The sequence below is a fragment of the Zea mays genome, chromosome 9 (genome assembly GCF_902167145.1).
Source record: "Zea mays cultivar B73 chromosome 9, Zm-B73-REFERENCE-NAM-5.0, whole genome shotgun sequence".
Taxonomy (NCBI): Eukaryota; Viridiplantae; Streptophyta; class Magnoliopsida; order Poales; family Poaceae; genus Zea; species Zea mays.
This window is the reverse complement of record NC_050104.1, coordinates 118,810,983-118,833,306: the sequence shown is the minus strand read 5'-3', so window position 1 is coordinate 118,833,306 and position 22,324 is coordinate 118,810,983. Positions and strand designations below refer to the sequence as shown.

The following is a 22,324-nucleotide window of genomic DNA, read 5'->3' as shown; positions in this document are numbered from 1 at the left end:
TGTGAGTTGATTTTCACCTCTTTCCCACAAACTCAGTAAGCTCTTGTCTGATCTAATGGATGGGAGTCGTATCTTGATATTCTTCCAAACAAAAAAGGATTGCGATAAGATCACCCGACAGCTTAGAATGGATGGGTGGCCAGCATTATCTATACATGGTGATAGAAGGCCTGAGTAGAACTCTAAATGGCTCTTTGTTGACAACAAGCAACCTTTCTAATAAATCTGCAGATGCAGTGGTCACAATATCTAATAGACCTGTAATAGTTCAAAGCCCTGAACCTTCTTTAGACACACAATTTGTGCATAACCCATCAGGCAAATGTACCTCAGAATCAATTCTACAAAATAATAGCATTCCTGATTCTGCTTTAGTTCCTTCAAAAGAAAATGATCATATCGTGTTAAAAGGTGATATTTGTGAAGAAACCCTCATGGATACTAAAACTGCTAATGGTTCTTGGGATTGTAGTGAACTAAATAATGATTCCTGTGGGAAAACTTCAGCCCTTTGCATGAAATTGAATCGGTCTGCACTTAATGTTACACAAGCCACATCTGTACCTGACCGATTATCTTCATCTTTGGAGAAAGCCAGTGAAAATGTGGCCGCAAGTGGTGTCAAAGAGACAAAAACATTTGGCTCAGCTGTTTGTGATGTTGACAGAAGTTCAGAACCAATTGACCGTTCAAACAACAATGTGACGAGCAACACAATGCGACATAGTGAGACTATTGTAGTGGATTCAGTGAACAATGTGGGGGATACAGCAAGCAACTCTTCACTGGCTACTAAATCATCCAGTATACAATCTGATGCAGACACCCAGACGTCTGAATTGTAAGATCGACGATCTTATTTTTATGTTGATGTTACCATTAATGTTTTGTTTAACATGAATGCATGATGTATTTTGTACATACATATCTATGTTTGCTATTCTGTGATTTTAGTACATGTGCCATTTCTATTTTTGACATGCATCTTTTCCCAAGTCGTGTTATGATGGGACTTCTCATTTTTCTGGATGACCTGAGATGATTATTTTCGTCAAATATGTCTGCTTTTGAAATCGCATATGAAAAACTGGGTCTATGTGATGACTTAAGACCTAGAAGTAGGGCTGGACAAAATGCTCGTGGCTCGCTGGCTCGCTCGTTTCAGGGTCAGCTCGGCTCGGCTCGGATCGGCTCGTTTGAATTTTTTCACGAGCTGAGCTGACATCCTAGCTCGGTTCGTTAACGAGCCAGCTCGATTCGTTAACGAGCCAGCTCGCGAGCTAAACGAGCTACCATCTTCGAGCAAAACGAAACTATATACATACCATTTACAGAATAATTGATGAACATGTTATATATATGTGAGGTGTCTATGGCCTATGAATTAAACTAATGATTAATGAACTATGTTTATGTGTTAATTTTGTCTATGCAAATATAATTATGGGTTAAACTGATGAACATGTATGTGAATTGTGAATTAATGAGTGATGAATTGTGCTAATTTGGTGTTACATTGACGTGGTTTGTGAAACTATGAGTATAATTACTAATTTCTATTGTTAAATTAGTTTAAAATTAACTAAAAATAATTATTATGTACATATTAATTTTTTTCTGCTCTGGCTCGCGAGCTAAACGAGCCAGCTCGAGCTCGTAAACGAGCCGAGCCGAGCTGACTCTGTGGCTCGTTACCTTAACGAGCCGAGCCGAGCTGGCTCGTTATCCACCCCTACCTAGAAGAATACATGCAACATCTTTCTGCTGGCATGTGGGTAGGGCATTGACTCTAAAAACTAGAATTTAATTCTCCCTGTTTTCTACAAATAATAGGCAAAATGCTTGGGTTATGATAATTTTGGTGATGTATATGTGTGGGCTATTCACTTATGCTGCACAATTCTCTCTTAAAAATATGAAATAGCTGGGCGCTGTTTTCTACTTCTGTGTGCACGTGATGCTCTATCTGGACATTGTTAATTGATTGGTTTTTTGAGCTGGTCGAGATTAATTCTGCAGAACAGAAATTTGTTATTATTGGGACATGCTTGAACCATGATAATATCCATTGTTTAGGGCTTTAGGCTCCCTTTGGAACAAAGGTTTTACAAAACACAGGAATATGAAAAAGGTACGACTGAAATGCCTTAACACTTCAAATCCTACAAGATTTCAGAAAAAGGAAAGTTTAGCCAGATGCCTTTGGAATAGACCTGTTCAAACATCGGGTTGGGTCGGGTTCGGTTCGGGTCGGGTCGTGGGTCATTTAGCACGGCTCGCACAGGCAATGCACAGAAACAAAAATCAGGGCCACTAGTTGTATGGTTTTTGAAGGATGTGACTGGAAACTATTTGCTATCAAAACAAACCAGATGTTAGAAAATTTCACTTGGTATACTACATTGTTTGTCGTGCTGCTTTTTATGTACTCAAACTGTGTAATGTTGTCATTCTGTGTAGGGTCATTGCCATCCAAAAGTCCTGAGAGCTTTGGTAGAACAGACATGATTATTTAAGAGTTGTATTTGTGCCCTTTTTACCTCTTCGATGAATTATTCTGTCAGTATTTGATAGTCATGAGTGCCTTGCTATGCTTCAATTATTAACTATCAATTATGTAACAGCCTCGAGTCATGGGCCATATTTGACAAATGCATTCTCTTGGTATGAGTGGCCTGAACCTCCGAAAAATTGCCATCTTGGAGCCTTGGAAGATATATATCAGAACAGAAGGATTTTGTAAGCATTTGAAACTATAGTACTTGCTTATTAATTACTTCTTTAAAGTTATTTCAGATCATGAGAAGTATCCAAGGTATGTATGGTTGACGGTGTTTTGACTAAAAACTTTTATGCTCACTTACTATGCTACTTTCGATTACAAATGGACACGGTGTGAGTTGATTTTCACCTCTTTCCCACAGACTCAGTAAGCTCTTGTCTGATCTAATGGATGGGAGTCGTATCTTGATATTCTTCCAAACAAAAAAGGACTGCGATAAGATCACCCGACAGCTTAGAATGGATGGGTGGCCAGCATTATCTATACACGGTGTGAGTTGATTTTCACCTCTTTCCCACAAACTCAGTAAGCTCTTGTCTGATCTAATGGATGGGAGCCGTATCTTGATATTCTTCCAAACAAAAAAGGACTCCGATAAGATCACCCGTCATCCTTGCAAAAGAGCATGATAATCTTCAGCTTGCATGGGAGCTTAGTTCACAGATAAGGAATTGTCAAAGATTGCTCTCTGAAGGGGCAGTTAGTGAGAGAGCAATCACTAAAGATGAAGCCCATCCTATAATAAGCCGGCTAGCACTGTTAATATACAAGGCTCAGGACTCTCACTATGATATCAGCTCAACAATAGTGATATTGAAGAACCATGCCCTGGCACTAGAGGAGCGTGCAAAGGCAGCAATTGTTCAGAGTGCTGAGTTTGGCCAGTTAGCAGCAAAATCCTTCCCGAAGAATCTGCACGGTCTAACTGTGAAACTGATAGAGGAGTGGCTTCGGAACCCGAAGCATAGGAGTCGCTCAGAGGAGAACCAGAATTCCACACGATTGGTGGATAATAATCTGTATCATTTCTATATATTCTCTGATAATGTGCTGGCCACTTCAGTTGTTGTCAATTCTACAGTCTCCAATGCAAATCACCCTCAACAGCTTGTCTACTTTTTTCTTAGGTAACCTTGACTTGTCTTATGTATCAAGCAACCTTAAATTTATTCTGATTTTCTCCATGAACAAATTTAATCTAATCTTCTTTTCTCCTTTTAATCTTAAGGCATACTAAATTACTAATATTGTGGTGTGCACATATGAATAGCAGTACTCATTATTAATTTTATGCATTATAGGCCTCTTTTACACATGCGAAGAAATGGGTTCAAGAACTTCAAGCACAAGGTAACATAGTTCTACTTTGCACTTTTTACTTCAGTGCTCTACATATTAGAACATGCACTTGTATGGTGGAAGTTTGCTTCAAAAGTAAAGATATTGATATTTTGGATCTTAGACCCCCTGAATACATGCACTTTTTACCTCGGTCCTATCGAAGAGCTGTGTAAGAAGTTGATTCAGCGAGTACGATGTGAATTTTTTTTGGAAGGGGTTATCTATGGATGTATTATGTCATTGAGTGTGCTGCTGATCTACAAGTTTTTGTTTTAATTTTCCTTTCCTTTTTAATGCAGGAAACTCGAATACAATAGTGGCTCTTGCTGGGAACAAGGCTGATTTGTTAGATACGAGGCAGGTGTCAGCAGATGTATGTTAATGTGCTTCTCAAGTTCTATTTTTAACAAATTCATGAGCTACCACATTTGTTTATGTAGCTGCTGCCATCTTCATTCTTTAGTGATTTCTCATCCTAGAAGCTTTTGCATTCAATCGCTGCATCTTTATCGGCCAACAATATGTTTCAGAGTGGTAGGGAACACAGAATGTCTTTTTAGTGATTACTTCCAGTTTGATGTCTCGTGTAAGCTGGGACCTGGGAGCATGAAAATGTTGGTGCATGATAGCAGCAATGTTTTTTTGTCTTCCTCTCGTTTGATTGTGATGGTGTCTACTGAACCAAAACAAAATACATTACATAACATTATCCTATGCTGCAGGAAGCAAAGGCGTACGCTCAAGAGAATGGTCTCTTCTTCATGGAAACTTCTGCCAAAACAGCTACCAATGTGAACGACGTGTTCTATGAGATTGGTGAGTAACTAGCATTTAAACACACAGACAGTGTGCTGCTGCTCAATCATTTACCCACTGTCACTATTACATCCTCATTTCAGCGAAGAAACTGCTTCAAGGGCAGCAGGTTCAGAACCCACAAGGCGGGATGGTTCTCAACCAGAGACCACCTGAGAGGATGGTGAGCTCTTCTTCCTGCTGTGCGTGAAGCGCAAGATGGGAAGTGTGGATCACATGTTCCATGGCCTGGACTCCAGGAGTATTATGTGCGCGGAGGCGAGGAAGAATGTTGCCGAATCTTGTGAAGTGGTTGCCATCCTAGTTGCTGAAATCCTATACTTTTCACTGCTTGTTCGGTGTCGTGTTCCTTGTAAATGTGAATACTTGTTACTTTGGAGACTCATGTGTTCTTACGGTGCATGATCGTGCTTGTCTTTCTAAGACTTGAGAGAACAGAGTGAAACTAGACAGATTCGTTTGATTCACTTATACCAATCACACGATGATAAAATTTATGGGTTTTAAGGTTTCTAGATGCAACTCTTTTATCAGTTTGATGATCAGTAAATTTATGGGTTTTACGGTTTCTAGATGCAACTCTTTTATCAGTGGGGTGAACCCAAATGACAATGTTCAGATGTGCATCGGTTTGATGTACAGAATTTGGATACATATCTGGTTGTATCATAAAAACGTGATGCACATGCGCTACATAAACGGAGGCATCATCCAGGCAGTTGCTCATGCTGCTGATTTGATTCAAAACGAGTAATTTCAGAAAGCTCTGAAGATATACATATAGAGAGAGATTACACTCACTTCTATACTACTTATCCCTACTACTAATTAAGAGTGCAGTGTGGGCGCCTGGCGCGGCCATGCCCCCGCCTCACCTCTCCCCCTGACTCCAAGTTGTCACTGTCATATGTCCCCGCCAGTTCACCCGTGCGTGCAGCATTGTGACCCCGACTCGGAGGGAGAGGCCGTCCGACTCACCATCCCCTCCGCAAAGCCTCGGTCTGGTCGGCAGTCTCGGAGACCGCCCGACCCGCCATGCCCTTGCCTCTCCTTCCCCTCCACGCATCCGCATAGCCACGGTGTGGCTGGCCGTTTCGGAGGTCGTCCGAGCCGCCATGCACCCGCATGGTGTCCCCGCCCGCGCTCCAGCGACCCAGCCGCAGATGAAGAGGGGAAGGCAACTCATGTTGCATGTCCCTGCCCTCAATCACGCGATTTCCCCACTGTGAACGTCGCCCAATCGCTCCTCGTCGTTGGTATCGTGCACCTCCACACCCTCATCGACTCTGCGATTCCCCTCCAACGTCACTGCCTTCCAGGTATGGGGGCATGTCACGGACCCGGCGCAGCCGACCCTAGGAGGAGCACATCACAGCCTCCATCGCGCACCTCCACGCCATCATCCACTCCTACACGCACCCCCCCGCCGCTCCGTGCCCGCTGATCCCGCTCGCGATGTGTGCTCGCAACAAACTGCGGCGGCTGGAGCACGCAGACGGTGAATGGTGAAACCGATCGGACGGGAGGGGGAAGAAGGTAGCCAGGCAGGGACCAGCGAAGGGGGTCGGTGCGTCGCTCGCAGTCGCAGCGATGCGGGCGGGTGGGCGTCGGGGACTGTGTAGATAAGAGGTGCTCGCTAGCCGAGCTGAGCTGAGCTGAGCTGTGTTGACTAGGACCAGAAGAAACGAAGCGACCTCGTCGCTGGGGCGCTCGCCAACGCGCCCGCGGCCATGCGGGGCAGAACAGTGCAGTGCAGCGGGCAGGGATATTTATGACGAGTATCCAAAAATAATTTTCTCTAAAATAACAAGACGAGGGCTCGGTAATTGAAGTGCTTATCACTGTGCACAAATGGTCGGTCTGCCTGACGATGGTGGAACCATGGAAGTAATTTGAGCAGAACCTATCTCGCAAAAAAAACAAAATTCAGAACAAAAGTATTTCTCTATCCCAAGGCCCAGGCAAAACTTTCTGCAGCATGGGCGCTCGGCCCGTTCCACATGACTACGTGGAGCCCCCACAGCCAGGAGCCGCCGCGGGACCACCGAGAGCATTTGATATTATATACAACAACGAAAAAAAGAAACTGAAAGGGTGAGAGAATATCCCCGTTCACGAGGGCGTGCACGTGAGCGCAAGCGGGGCTGCGCGATCTGACCGCATGTAGTGACCCTATCAAATATGATTGATGTACCGTGGCAACGCACGTGCATGATACTAGTACACAATTATGACACTTGGAGAGGACTTTGATGCTTTGAGTGTGAATGGAGTGAAGTCTTGCTCTTTGCAATGAATGTGTGAGTTGAAATGCTTGGATGCCATTGAATGGGGTGGTTAGGGTTTGAAAGCATCTAGGCCCCTAGTTGGTTTTAGTGATTAACGATAAAGTAAGATTACTTGTGCTAATGTGTGTTTTGTAGAGCAAATGGTAAATTAGGTCACAATGCAGGAAGATGACCTCCAACCGTGAAAACAATCCCTCGGTTGAGAACTTGAAGCGACGACTGAAAAAGGCGAATCAAAAGATGAAGGTCTTCATATCCTAGTTGTAGTGTCGGTGCATGTTCACACTCAAAACTAGTGCTAGGTGTCACTCAAGATCTCATTCACAAGTTAGAATTAAAATTGGTTTAGAAAAACCTAAGCAAAATGTAGTGTTACTGCCTTGGGGGCATCGGACTGTATGGTGTGTACCGGACTGTCCGGTGGTACACTAGGCAGTGGGCCAGAGAGCGCCCAAGAGCAGACCCCGAGATCAAGAAAACCCGAGAGCAAGCACTTAGCGCCAGCTAATTATTAGCAAGGCACCAGACTGTCCGATGCGACTCTGAGCAACTGCTAGTTGTTAGAACTAGCCGTTGGGAGCGCACCGTTGGCGCACCCAACTGTCTAGTGCGCCCATGCTCAGTAAACCCTGTAATGGCTAGTTTTGGGTGGTTGGGCTATTTATTACCCCTCCATCAACCATAGTTATTGTCTTGCTGCCCCAACCAACTAGAATTCATTGTTAGTGTATTGCAAGTCCACAAAGCCTAGTGAGGTGATTAGTAAAATCATAATCCCACGTTAGGACCTCATTAGTGCACATGAGAGCCACCTAGAGTACACACTGCATGCATTAGATCTCTCTTGGTCAATTGAAAGTCTATGACTTATTACTCTTGGTGATCGACATCACCTAGATGGCTCGGTGGCGATTGGAGCTCGATGATCGCCCTGGATGATTTGTTTGTGACCCAACTCGGTGATTGTACGCGGTCGTGAGGGATCCACCGTGCCGGAGAGGTAAAGGATCATCTCATAGTGAGCACTTGGTTCTTGCGAGGACCAAGGGGGAGCGATACCCTTGCGTGGGTGCTCCATCGAGGACTAGTGGAGAGTGCCAACTCTTCGATACATTGGGAAAAAATGGAGGAGTTTTTCTTTACTTTCTGCATTTACTTTGAGCAATTTACTTTGTGTATTTGCTTTGCTAGTATTTTCCATAATGACTTAGGGATGTTCTCCATTTCATAGCTTTTACATTCTAGCTACCAGATTGGGTGAAGTTGGTCTCTTGTTTAGGGTTTAATCTTTTGCAAGAATTTTAGAGAAGCTCAATTCACCCCCTCTTGGGCATCGCGATCCTTTCAATTGGTATCGGAAGTGTTTGGTTCCAGAGTCTTTTTGGATGGAGTGGCTGTGTTCTAGATTCTGAGGATAGATCAACTCCGTTCTGTGTTTGACAGTCAGAATAGAGTCACTCTGTTTTTTGTTTGGTTCTAGAATGTAGTATATGTTTGGGTGTTAGCAAATCACAAAATGACAATAGTCTCATGATCATGAGAAGACGTCAACATGTCGTGGTGGTCTGATCGACAAGGAAAAGAAGACTCAGCATGGGTCTGCTCAGCTAGATCTCCAGCTCATGGTCTGCATGGCTGGTGATGGCCTGCTCGGCGGCCATGGCGTGGCCAGCCGTAGAGATCTGGCGCAACATGGGAGGGAAAAACATGGGCGCGATGACGGGTCAGTGTGCAGATGGTGGCCGGAGCCGAAGGCGGAAGAGATGCGATAGGGGCAGAAGAGATGGGACGGTAAAGAAGGTTGGGGAGGAAACACAGAGAGAGAGGCACGAACGCGCTGTGCTTCCGAGCGTACGGATTCATGTGTTTTTGAGAGACTGCAGATGCATCATTTTAGAGGAATATTATTTTTTTGGAGTAGCTCAGTTCTACATAGAATCAAACTGAAAGTCGCCTAGAGGGGGGGGGGTGGATAGGTGGAAACTGAAATTTACAACTTTAAGCACACTACAAGCCGGGGTTAGCGTTAGAATAAAATTCGAGTTCGGGAGAGAGGGGAAAACAAATCAACAAAGAAAATAAAGCGGATGACACGATGATTTGTTTTACCGAGGTTCGGTTCCAAAGAACCTAGTCCCCATTGAGCTGGTCACAAAGACCGGGTCTCTTTCAACCATTTCCCTCTCTCAAACAGTCACTTAGACCGAGTGAGCTTTCTTCCTTGATTTCCCGGGTCACTTAGACCCCGCAAGGACCACCACACAATTGGTGTCTCTTGCTTCGCTTACAAGGCTTTGAGAATAAGAATGAGAGAAAGAAGAAAGCCAACCAAGCAACAAGAGCAACAAAGAAACACAAGAACGATCCTCTCACAAGTCCTAAAACACTAGAATTGAATTGGGGACTTTGATCGGATCAGTGGCTTTGATTTGTGTCTTGGAGTGTTGCACTTTGCTCTTGTATTGAATGGAGAGTGATGGATGCTTGGATGGTTGGAGTGGAGGCGGTTGGGGGTATTTATAGCCCTCAACCACCAAAACAACCGTTGGGGGTGGCTGCTGTCGATGGGCGACCGGACAGTCCGGTGCGCCAGCCACGTCACCCAACCGTTATGGGTTCTAACGCAGTCGACCGTTGGAGCACTGACTTCCGGTTGCACCGGACAGGCACTGTTCACTGTCCGGTGCGCCTCTGACCTCTGCTTTGACTTCTACCGCGAACTGTAGCGCTGACAGGGTACTGTGCAGTCAACCGTTGCGCCGAAGAGCCATTGCTTCACTGGCACACCGGACAGTCTGGTGAATTATAATGGAGTGGCGTTGGAGAAACCCGAAGGTGAGAAGTTCGCAGTTGTACGGCCTGGTGCACCGAATAGTCCGGTGCGCCAGACCAGGGCACACTTGGGTTTCTTTGCTCCTTTCTTTTCGAACCCTTTCTTTAATCTTTTTATTGGTTTGTGTTGAACCTTTATGCACCTGTAGAATATATAATCTAGAGTAAACTAGTTAGTCCAATATTTGTGTTGGCATTCAACCACCAAAATTATTTATAGGAAAATGTTAAACCCTATTTCCCTTTCACAAACCAAACGCTTTATATACTGGAACAGAACGGCTCCATCCTATGATACTCGAAAACCAAACACTACAATAGAGCAGCAAAGCCTTCGGTGGCTGAAACCCAGAGGAATACGGTGGATTTTTGTTAATAGAATTCTGTTGATGAATTCAGGTGATTCGGATAGATGGCAAGGCGCTTACATGCACAAATTTTAGGGCATGTTTGGTGTGGCGCCTACGCCGCCACACCGCGCCTAACCCGCGGCGGCCAAATCGGCCGCCACACCTGTTGCTTGAAAAGTGTGGTGCGGTGTGACGGTGTAGGCGCCACACCAAACATGCCCTTATACTGGGCGAGGGATCTAGCGTTTCGTTCCACCTGGCAGCTAGTCATAGATGGCGTCACCCATGATGTCATGCAGATGTAAGCATGCTGAATAAAGAAATAGAGAGAGAAAATCATGTAGGCAAGGTCGCAGGGGGTTAGGTACGTGGTCTGGCTAGGGTAAAACTATGTCCAACAACATCCCCTAAATTTTATCCTCTAATTTACACAACTCTCAAAGATTTTATACTCGATACCTTCTCCATCTTCAGCAGTGCCCTCTAAATTTAGTTCTCTATATCAACAGTGTTAACAGACTTCATAACTACATTGTTCATTTCTTCAACTATATTAATAGTAATTTTGACAACCCATGAAAATAAATTATTTATTTATTTATACAATCTTGAAAATAAATTATCTATTCATTTACAGTTTTTTTCATATGCCATACACCACACACGTATACCACCATACTAGTCAAGTATCTGTACGTTACAACGACAAACAAAATATTTCACAAAATATTAATGCACAACGATTACATAAAACAAATACCACATATTATTGATCTCAATCTTATAAATTTTCTGGCACAGGTGGAGGCCGCGGGGAGGGCACGGGGACGCGGCATGGGGAGGGAGGTTGGAGACAAAGATGGTGTGGGCCCAAAGGGAGGCGGGACACAGAAGTACGTAGGACAACAGGTTGATTCGTAGAATTTTAGGGGTATTTGTAAAAGTAATCCATATTATTGGCAGCTTTGGTTATATCAACAACTATCCAAATTATTTGTCGGCGTCTCGAGACCGGGGGGTCCCTAAGGCCGACGAGTGAGTGTGCCGCGTGCCCCAGCCCAGATGGGTCGAGCGCGTGGGCGAGCGCGAAGGGGGGAAGCGAGGTGGCCGGAGACGGGCGTGAGAGAGGTGGAAATCCCGTGGCCTTCGTGTTCGTCCCGCGCCCAGGTCGGGTGCGCTTGCAGTAGGGGGTTACAAGCGTCCACGCGGGTGAGGGAAGCGAGCGGCCCCAAGAGAGCGCCTGCCCCGTCCTCGTCCCCGCGCGGCCAACCTTCTCTAAGAAGGCCCTGGTCCTTCCTTTTATAGGCGTAAGGAGAGGATCCAGGTGTACAATGGGGGTGTAGCAGAGTGCTACGTGTCTAGCGGGGGAGAGCTAGCGCCCTAAGTACATGCCAATGTGGCAGACGGAGAGATCTTGGCACCCTGCTGGTGTGATGTCGTGGCTGTCGGAGGAGCAATGGAGCCTGGTGGAGGGACAGCTGTCGGAGCGGTTGAGTCCTTGCTGACGTCCCCTGCTTCCGTAAGGGAGCTGAGAGCCGCCGTCGTCACAGGGCTAGCGGGGCGCCATCATTGCCTATCTGGCGGAGCTAGCCAGATGGGACACCGGTCTTGTTCTCTGTGGCCCGAGTCGGCTCGGGGTAGAGTGATGATGGCGCTTCCTGTTGACGTGGCGGGCCTGTGCCCTAGGTCGGGCGACGTGGAGGCTCCTCCGAAGCCGGGGTCGAATCTGTCTTCCATGGCCGAGGCCGAGCCCGAGCTCCTAGGTCGGGCGAGGCGGAGGTTGTTCGGCAGAGGCCAGGGCGGAGTCCGAGCCCTGGGGTCGGGCGAAGCGGAGTTCGTCGTCTTCTGGGGCTGAGCCTGAGTCCGAGCCCTGGGTCGGGCGGAGCTCAGTTCGCCGTCTTCCGGGGCCTTAGCCTGAGTCCGAGCCCTGGGTCGGGCGGAGCGGAGTTCGCCGTCTTCCGGGGCCTTAGCCCGTGTCCGAGCCCTGGGTCGGGCGGAGCGGAGTTCGCCGTCTTCCGGGGCCTTAGCCCGAGTCCGAGCCCTGGGTCGGGCGGAGCGGAGTTCGCCGTCTTCCGGGGCCTTAGCCCGAGTCCGAGCCCTGGGTCGGGCGGAGCGGAGTTCGCCGTCTTCCGGGGCTTTAGCCCGAGTCCGAGCCCTGGGTCGGGCGGAGCGGAGTTCGCCGTCTTCCAGGGCTGAGCCCGAGTCCGAGCCCTGGGTCGGGCGGAGCTTCCTATGGCGCCTTTGGCAAGGCCTGACTGCCTGTCAGTCTCACTCTGTCAAGTGGCACTGCAGTCGGAGTGGCGCAGGCGGCGCTGTCCTTCTGTCAGACCAGTCAGTGGAGCGGCGAAGTGACGGTGGTCACTTCGGCTCTGCCGGAGGGCGCGTGTCAGGATAAAGGTGTCAGGCCACCTTTGCGTTAAATGCTCCTGCGACTCGGTCGGTCGGTGCGGCGATTTAGTCAGGGCTGCTTCTTAGCGAAGGCAAGGCCTCGGGCGAGCCGGAGATGTGTCCGCCGTTAAAGGGGGGGCCTCGGGCGAGACGGAAACCCCTCGGGGTCGGCTGCCCTTGCCCGAGGCTAGGCTCGGGCGAGGCATGATCGAGTCGCTCGTATGGACTGATCCCTGACTTAATCGCACCCATCAGGCCTCTGCAGCTTTATGCTGATGGGGGTTACCAGCTGAGAATTAGGCGTCTTGAGGGTACCCCTAATTATGGTCCCTGACAGTAGCCCCCGAGCCTCGAAGGGAGTGTTAGCACTCGCTTGGAGGCTTTCATCGCACTTTTTTGCAAGGGGACCAGCCTTTCTCGGTTGCATTTTGTTCCGGTGGGTGCGCGCGAGCGCACCCGCCGGGTGTAGCCCCCGAGGCCTCGGAGGAGTGGTTTCACTCCTTCGAGGTCTTAATGCCTTGCGTAATGCTTCGGCTGGTCTGGTTGTTCCCTCATGCGAGCAAGCCGTAGCCCGGGTGCACGGTCGGGGCCCAAGTTCTCGGGCTGGTATGTTGACGCTGTCAACGGTTTGGCCGGAGCCAGGTTTGCGAGAGCAGCCCCCGAGCCTCTGCACAGAGCGAGAGGGCGATCAGGGACAGACTCGGCTTTTTTACATACGCCCCTACGTCGCCTTTCCACAAGGAGGAGGGGGGGAGAGCGCCATGTTACCCTCGATGGGCACCGAACATGGTGTCTCCGGTGAGCTGCAAGCGGGTAATCCGAGTGGACGTCTGTGCCCCGTTCGTTGGGGGTCGGCTAGGGGCCCAGAGGCACGCCCAAAAGTACCTGCGGGTGATCTGCCGGACCCGGTCCCCTGGCGACGGGGTCCGAGGGCTCGATGCCTCCCTCCGATGGGATTCCGTTACAAGATCGTTCTCGCTGGTCTCGGAAATATCCTAGGGTACCTCGGGAGCGCAGCCCGAGCCTTAGTTATGTATCGAACGTACCCCTGGTCATCCCTCGCTCGGCGTCTGAGGCGACTGTGAACCCTTCGGGGGCCAGCCTTCGAACCCCTGATCAGTAATGGGCGCGGAGCCCGAGTAGCCTGAGGCGGCCGTGGAACCCTTCGGGGGGCCGGCCTTCGAACCTCTGACCAGTAGTGGGTGTCGGGCCCACGCGATCTGAGGCGGCTGTTGAACCCTTCGGGGGGCCAGCCTTCGAACCTCTGATCAGTAAGGAGGCTCGGAGCCTGGTTCCTTCACGGGGAAGGATCCCTTTCGGGGTATCCCCCTTTCCCGGTCCCTGTCGCAAGAGATAGAGAAAAGAGGAAAAAGGGAAAAGGATACGAAACCGAACGACGCGGCGTACCTTTTTTTGGCGCGGTTGTTACGGCGAAGGCGAAGCGTCGCCCGCTGCTCCTGCCAGAAACGCCGCCTGTCCAGCCGCGGAGTTAATACGACGGGGCGAGTAGTTGGCGGGGCAGCCATTGCGCGTGCGCGAGCCGTTCGAGGAACGGATCACGGGCGCGTTGTCTTCACGCCGTGAGAGGGGGTTCTCTTGCTGCCCCCGGATGGGACGTGAGGTTGGCTGACGACGTGACCGCTGCTCCCGCGCGCCTGCCACCGTCATTACTGCCGGCCCACTTTTGGCCGTGTTGGCCGCCACGTCAGGCTGGCGCTGCTGGGTCGCGCGCTGGGTCGCCTCGAGTTGCGGTATTGGTTCCGCAATCGAAGAGGCGCGGTGGTGGCGCAGGCGGTGCAATTGCTTGCATGCAGCACCCGGCGCGCCAGTTGCGCGACGCGTGGGCCTGGGCCTCCATGCTGGTGTGTTGGGAGTTGGAGAAGTGCGTCCACTTGGCGCGGTTGCATGCCGCCTGCATGGCTGCCCGCCCCTTTCGCCCGTTGGTCTGGGCAAACGTGGAGGGTCACTTGTAACCGCTGGGCGGCTGCGTGCACCACGCGCGGCGGTTTGGCTTCTTCTGCTCGGAGCCGGTCTCCATGACATGCGGGGTCCAGCCCCCGCGCCGCAGGGGAGGGCTTTGGAGCGTGTCGGAGAAGACTCCGCCTGTGACAGTTGGGGGCGCGCGTAGGGAGAGTTGCCTTTAAAAGGAGGGCGACCCCTTTCATAAGGCGACCATGTCTCCTCGCTCCCTTATGCGCCGCGCCTTTTCACCTTCCAAGCCCCCGGATGGGGGGAACCCGCCGTCTTTTCGCCTCATCGTTGGAGGAACGCAACTCCGTGGGAGTTGGTACCTTTCAGCCATCGTTCGGCTTCAAGGATTTTCATCATGCAGCCCAGCCGCACCCCTCCACCGGCGGTCACCCAAGATGGTGACCTCTAGCTTGATGGTGGGGGAAAGCGAGCCGGGCTGCGGCCTCTGCCCCTCCCTTAGCCTCAAGGATTTTCATCACCAGGGCTGGGGAGGGGAGTGTGCTGAGTTGAGGTCGGCTCCCGCGTGGGCGGCGGCCCGCTCCTTCACTCAGTGATCGGAGGGAGGAGCGGTTGTCGTCCATGGCGCTGGCATCTGCAGCGTGCCTGACTTTCGGACGCGAGTGGCTTCGGGGCCGCTCGCGGCGCCGGCGTCTGCCACGGCAGCCGGAAGAGGTTCTTCCGCCAGCGTGATAGCCAAGGCTGGCCACGGACCGACCTCCAACTCTACGGCCTTCTGCCCGTCCTTGCCTCACGAGTTTTGGCATGGGCGGGGGCCTCCTGGCAGCAGCATCCGCCCTGAGGTCAGTGCCGCCGCTGTTCGGCCCCCCGGAGCAGAAGTCGTCGTCGTCGCCGCTGCTGGAGCAGGTGACGGTGCGCCGTTCGTCGGTCTTCCGTTGCTCCGCAGGCCTTCCCCCATGGAGTGGGGTTGTTCGTACCCGCGGAGGGGGGAACCGGAGTTCCGTTTGTAATGGCACTTCGAATGCCAGTGTTTTTGTTCATTACGGCTTTCGGGGCCTGAACATGTATGTAACGTCGGCACGGAGCCGTGTTTTTTCCTCATTTTTGAGCGCTAAGACTCGTCTGTTGATTATCTGAATCGCTTCACCAAGCATGAGTCGCCCCGTGTCAAGGTGACGAGTGAGGTATCCGTATCCCGGAGGTGTAGGAGTCCCTCGGCTCGGTCGGCCTTGCTGTCCGAGGCTTCTCTAGCTTAGTTAAAGAGACTCCTCGGCCGCTCTTCGACGAGCCGAGGCCAGGGGTAGCGATATCAGTATGAACAGAGGCGGAGTCGGCTCGAAAATGAAACCTGGTTGGCCGGAGCCTAGTCGGGTTGTCCGTCGGCGGGACCAATGCCGGAGTTGATCAGCCGAGGCCTCGGACCGGGCTGGCGCCCTTGGAAGATGGTTGGCCGAGGCCCCAGGGGTAACCGGCCGAGCCGCCTGCTCGGGCCGGATTCCCGAAGAAGTCCCTGGCAGCGATTGCCCGGGCGTGGTGATGACTTCATCCTTCGGAGCGGAGAACCTCGGACCGCGTCGCCGTCCGAGGCTAGGTCGGGCCTCGCTGAAGGTGTCGTCGATGCCGAGGGCGTTGCTGCCCCCTTCCAGCGTCAAGACCCGAGCCTGCAGGATCAGATTGTCTTGTAGCGTGTGCCTTGTGCGGCCGCCGAGGCCAGAACACACACCCTTGCTGCGTTGTAAAGCTGCGTCTCTTTTCCTCTTGTTTCGAGTATCTGGACTTTTTGTCGGTAATAGGGATGTTTGTGCGAGCGAGAGTTGCTTCTCGCGGAAGGTGATGAGTGAGGTATCCGTATCCCGGAGGCGTGGGAGTCCCTCGGCTCGGTCGGCCTTGCCGCTTACGCGTACTTTCACCCGTCCATGAGGCCCTGTCACCGACTCGGTCGAGAAGGCTCGAAGGATCGCTTCGGCAGAAGGGCTTCCGAACGTAAAGACTTATTCGATCCGTGGAGCCACTTTATCCGAACGCGAGTTACTTATCGCAGAAGGTGATGAGTGAGGTATCCGTATCCCGGAGGCGTAGGAGTCCCTCGGCTCGGTCAGCCTTGGCTGCTTACGTGTACTCCGTCATTTCCAGGACCCACTTTTCGAAGTAGTCAAAAAGCACGAAAGATATTCTGGTAAAAGAGATCTTTTTTCGAGGAAAATTTTGACGCAGAGGGGGTTTCCCCCCTTTTAGCCCCCAAGGGAGGGTCGGGCTTTGCCGAGGCGAGGCTGACCCTTCCTTGTTGACTAAACTTTGCGTGGGTGCGAGGTATATGAACAACTTGGAAACATCTTAAGGGTAGAAGCGACGTAGCTGTTGGATGTTCCAAGCGTTGCCGTAGACCTCGCCTTGACTGTTGGCCAGCTTGTACGTTCCGGGCTTCAGAACTTTGGCGATGACGAATGGCCCCTCCCAGGGGGGCGTGAGCTTGTGCCTCCCTCGGGTGTCTTGCCGCAGCTGAAGCACCAGGTCGCCCACCTGGAGGTTTTGGGGTCGGACCCCTCGGGCGTGGTAGCGTCGTAGGGATTGCTGATACCGCGCCGAGTGTAGTAAGGCCCTGTCCCGAGCCTCTTCCAGCTGGTCCAGCGAGTCTTCTCGGCTAGCTTGATTGCTTTGATCGTCGTAGGCCCTCGTCCTCGGGGAGCCGTATTCCAGGTCAGTGGGCAAGACGGCCTTGGCCCCATAGACCAAGAAGAACGGCGTGAAACCCGTGGCTCGGCTCGGCGTTGTCCTCAGGCTCCAGACCACCGAGGGGAGTTCCTTCATCCATCGCTTGCCGAACTTGTTGAGGTCGTTGTAAATCCGAGGCTTGAGCCCTTGTAGAATCATGCCGTTGGCACGCTCTACTTGCCCATTTGACATGGGATGAGCCACGGCAGCCCAGTCCACCCGGATGTGGTGATCCTCGCAAAAATCCAAGAATTTTCTGCCGGTGAACTGGGTGCCGTTGTCGGTGATGATGGAGTTGGGGATCCCGAAGCGATGGATGATGTTGGTGAAGAACGCCACCGCCTGCTCGGACCTGATGCTGTTCAGGGGTCGGACCTCGATCCACTTGGAGAACTTGTCGATGGCGACCAGCAGGTGCGTGTAGCCCCCGGGCGCCTTCTGCAAGGGACCGACGAGGTCCAGACCCCACACAGCAAAGGGCCAGGTGATGGGTATCGTCTGCAGGGCCTGAGCGGGCAGGTGGGTCTGCTTCGCATAGAATTGACACCCTTCGCAGGTGCGGACAATTCTAGTAGCGTCGGCCACCGCCGTTGGCCAGTAGAAGCCTTGCCGGAAAGCATTCCCGACGAGGGCTTGGGGCGCTGCGTGATGGCCGCAAGCCCCCGAGTGTATCTCTTGCAGGAGTTCCTGACCTTCGGCGATGGAGATGCATCGCTGGAGGATGCCCGAGGGACTGCGGTGGTAGAGCTCCTTCCCATCGCCCAGCAGGACGAACGACTTGGCGCGTCGCGCTATCCGCCGAGCCTCGGCTCGGTCGAGGGGCAGCTCCCCTTGGCGGAGATATTGCAGGTACGGGGTCTGCCAATCTCGATCAGGCGTGGCCCCGCTCCGCTCCTCCTCGATGTGCAGCGCCTCGCCCTTGGGGGCCGAGGGTACCTCGGGCTGAACCGAGGACGCCTCGGGCTGGACCGAGGATGCCTCGGGCTGGACCGAGGGTGCCTCGGGCTCGGGCGTGTCGTTGATCTTGACGGAGGGCTGATGCAGATCCCGGGAGAAGACGTCCGAGGGAACCGTTGTTCGCCCCGAGGCTATTTTTGCCAGCTCGTCCACAGTCTCGTTGTAGCGCCGAGCGATGTGGTTAAGCTCGAGCCCGTAGAACTTGTCTTCCAGGCGCCGAACCTCATCGCAGTAGGCCTCCATCTTCGGGTCGCGGCAGTGGGAGTTCTTCATGACTTGGTCGATGACGAGCTGCGAGTCGCCGCGAGCGTCGAGGCGTCGGACCCCTAGCTCGATGGCGATTCGCAATCCGTTGATCAGAGCTTCGTACTCAGCCACATTGTTGGACACCGGGAAATGGAGGCGTAGCACGTAGCGTAGGTGTTTCCCGAGGGGCGAGATGAAGAGCAGGCCCGCGCCGGCTCCCGTCTTCATCACCGACCCGTCGAAAAACATGGTCCAGAGCTCCGGTTGGATCGGAGCCGTCGGCAGCTGGGTGTCGACCCATTCGGCTACGAAGTCCGCCAATACCTGGGACTTGATGGCCTTCCGGGGCGCGAACGAGATGGTCTCGCCCATGATTTCCACCACCCACTTTGCGATCCTGCCCGAGGCCTCTCGGCACTGGATGATCTCCCCCAGGGGGAAGGATGACACCACAGTTACCGGGTGAGACTCGAAGTAGTGTCGCAACTTCCGCCTTGTCAGGATCACTGCGTACAGCAGCTTCTGTACTTGTGGGTAGCGGATCTTGGTTTCGGACAGTACCTCGCTGACGAAGTAAACTGGCCTCTGGACGGGCAATGCATGCCCCTCTTCTTGCCTCTCGACCACAATCGTGGCGCTAACCACCTGAGTGGTCGCGGCGACGTAGACCAAGAGGGCTTCTCCATCAGCTGGGGGTACCAAGATAGGCGCCTTGGTGAGGAGCGCCTTCAGGTCCCCGAGAGCTTCCTCGGCCTCAGGGGTCCAAGTGAAGCACTCGACCTTCCTTAACAGGCGGTACAGAGGCAGACCTCTTTCGCCGAGGCGTGAGATGAACCGGCTCAGGGCCGCAAGACATCCCATGACCCTCTGTACACCTTTTAAGTCCTTGATGGGCCCCATGTTGGTGATGGCTGCGATCTTCTCCGGGTTGGCTTCGATGCCCCGCTCGGAGACGATGAACCCCAAGAGCATGCCTCGGGGCACCCCGAAGACACACTTCTCGGGATTGAGCTTGACGCCTTTCGCTTTGAGACACCGGAATGTCACTTCAAGGTCGGAGAGGAGGTTGGAAGCCTTCCTTGTCTTGACTACGATGTCATCGACGTAGGCCTCGACTGTGCGACCGATGTGTTCACCGAACACATGGTTCATGCACCGCTGGTACGTCGCGCCCGCATTCCTCAAACCGAACGGCATGGTGACATAGCAGTACATGCCGAAGGGCGTGATGAAAGAAGTCGCGAGCTGGTCGGACTCTTTCATCCGGATTTGGTGATACCCTGAGTAGGCATCGAGGAAGGATAGGGTTTCGCACCCAGCAGTGGAATCCACGATTTGATCGATGCGAGGTAGAGGGTAGGGAACCTTCGGACATGCTTTGTTGAGACCAGTGTAGTCTACACACATCCGCCATTTCCCCCCTTTCTTTCTCACAAGCACAGGGTTGGCAAGCCATTCGGGATGGAATACCTCTTTGACGAACCCTGCCGCCATTAGCTTGTGGATCTCCTCGCCTATCACTCTGCGCTTCTCCTCGTCGAATCGGCGCAGAGGCTGCCTGACGGGTCGGGCTCCGGCCCGAATATCCAGCGAGTGCTCGGCGACATCCCTCGGTATGCCGGGCATGTCCGAGGGACTCCACGCAAAGACGTCGGCGTTTGCACGGAGAAAGTCGACGAGCACTGCTTCCTATTTGGGGTCGAGCCCGGAACCGATCCGGATCTGCTTGGAGGTGTCGCCACTGGGGTCGAGAGGGACGACCTTAACCGTCTCCGCTGGCTCGAAGTTGCCGGCGTGTCGCTTCACGTCCGGCACCTCTTTGGAGAGGTTCTCCATGTCGGCGATGAGGGCCTCGGACTCGGCGAGGGCCTCGGCGTACTCCACGCACTCCACGTCGCATTCGAACGCGTGTTTGTACGTGGGGCCGACGGTGATGACCCTGTTGGGGCCCGGCATCTTGAGCTTCAGGTAGGTGTAGTTGGGGACGGCCATGAACTTCGCGTAGCATGGCCTCCCCAGCACCGCGTGGTAGGTTCCTCGGAACCCGACCACCTCGAACGTCAAAATCTCCCTTCGGAAGTTGGAGGGCGTTCCGAAGCAGACGGGAAGGTCGAGCCGTCCGAGGGGCTGGACGCGCTTCCCAGGAATGATCCCGTGGAAGGGCGCAGCGCCTGCTCGGACGGAGGACAGATCGACGCGCAGGAGCCTGAGGGTCTCGGCGTAGATGATGTTGAGGCAGCTGCCCCCATCCATCAGGACCTTGGTGAGCCTGACGTCGCCGACGATGGGGTCGACGACGAGCGGGTATTTCCCCGGGCTCGGCACGTGGTCGGGGTGGTCAGCTTGGTCGAAGGTGATGGGCTTGTCGGACCAGTCCAGGTAGACTGGCGCCGCCACCTTCACCGAGCAGACCTCCCGGCGCTCTTGCTTGCGGTGCCGAGCCGAGGCATTCGCCGCATGCCCTCCGTAGATCATGAAGCAGTCGCGGACCTCGAGGAACTCTCCTGCTTGGTGATCTTCCCTTTTGGCGTTGTCGCGGGCCCTGCCACCCTCTGCGGGTGGCCCGGCCTTGTGGAAGTGGCGCCGAAGCGTGACGCACTCCTCGAGGGTGTGCTTGACGGGCCCCTGATGGTAGGGGCACGGCTCCTTGAGCATCTTGTCGAAGAGGTTAGCACCTCCGGGGGGCTTCCGAGGGTTCTTGTACTCGGCGGCGGCGACAAGGTCCGCGTCGGCGGCGTCGCGTTTCGCTTGCGACTTCTTCTTGCCTTTCTTTTTGGCGCCGCACGGAGTAGACGCCTCGGGGGCCTCTTCCGACGGGCGGCCCTGGGGCTGCTTGTCCTTTCGGAAGATGGCCTCGACCGCCTCCTGGCCAGAGGCGAACTTGGTGGCGATGTCCATCAGCTCGCTCGCCCTGGTGGGGGTCTTGCGACCCAACTTGCTCACCAGGTCGCGGCAGGTGGTGCCGGCAAGGAACGCGCCGATGACATCTGAGTCGGTGATGTTGGGCAGCTCAGTGCGCTGCTTCGAGAATCGCCGGATGTAGTCCCGAAGAGACTCTCCCGGCTGTTGCCGGTAGCTCCGGAGGTCCCAGGAATTCCCGGGGCGCACGTACGTGCCCTGGAAATTGCCGGCGAAGGCTTGGACCAAATCATCCCAGTTGGAGATCTGCCCCGGAGGCAGGTGCTCCAACCAGGCGCGAGCAGTGTCGGAGAGGAACAGGGGGAGGTTGCGGATGATGAGGTTGTCGTCGTTCATTCCACCCAGTTGGCAGGCCAGGCGGTAGTCTGCGAGCCACAGTTCCGGTCTCGTTTCCCCCGAGTACTTCGTAATAGTAGTCGGGGGTCGGAACCGGGCCGGGAACGGCGCCCGTCGGATGGCCCGACTGAAGGCCTGCGAACCGGGTGGTTCGGGCGAGGGACTCCGATCCTCCCCACTGTCGTAGCGTCCCCCACGCCTGGGGTGGTAGCCTCGGCGCACCCTTTCGTCGAGGTGAGCCCAACGGTCGCGACGATGGTGCTCGTTGCCGAGGTGGCCCGGGGCCGCAGGCGCGGTGTTGCACGTGCGCCCGGTGTAGACCAAGGCTTCCCGCATGAATCGGGAAGTCGCGGCATGAGGTTCCGAGGGGTATCCCTGCCTTCGGGAGGCAGAGCTCTCGGCCCGTCGGGCCGCAGCGCCTTCCAGAAGATTCTTGAGCTCTCCCTGGATTCGCTGACCCTCGGTGGTTGATGGCTCCGGCATCGCGCGAAGGAGCATCGCCGCGGCCGCCAGGTTCTGACCGACCTCGCTGGATGCGGGTGGCGGCCTGACCCTGACGTCGTTGGCGACGCGGTGCTGGAAACCCTGGGGCAGGTGACGTATTTCTCCGGCCGGGGGCTGGCCCGCCCATACCTGCCCGACGTCCC

At 53.5% G+C, this 22,324-nt stretch overlaps 1 protein-coding gene across 1 annotated transcript; it reads left to right on the top strand.

Moving 5' to 3' along the window:
• The first annotated feature begins 3,025 nt into the window (after positions 1-3,025).
• On the top strand, positions 3,026-5,223 carry LOC103640217 (ras-related protein Rab5A). The gene is made up of 5 exons (XM_008662847.2): positions 3,026-3,052; positions 3,865-3,913; positions 4,204-4,277; positions 4,627-4,720; positions 4,804-5,223. The coding sequence occupies exons 1-5, from the start codon at positions 3,026-3,028 to the stop codon at positions 4,908-4,910; spliced, it is 351 nt and encodes a 116-aa protein (XP_008661069.1). The 3' UTR covers positions 4,911-5,223.
• Positions 5,224-22,324: the final 17,101 nt, after the last annotated feature.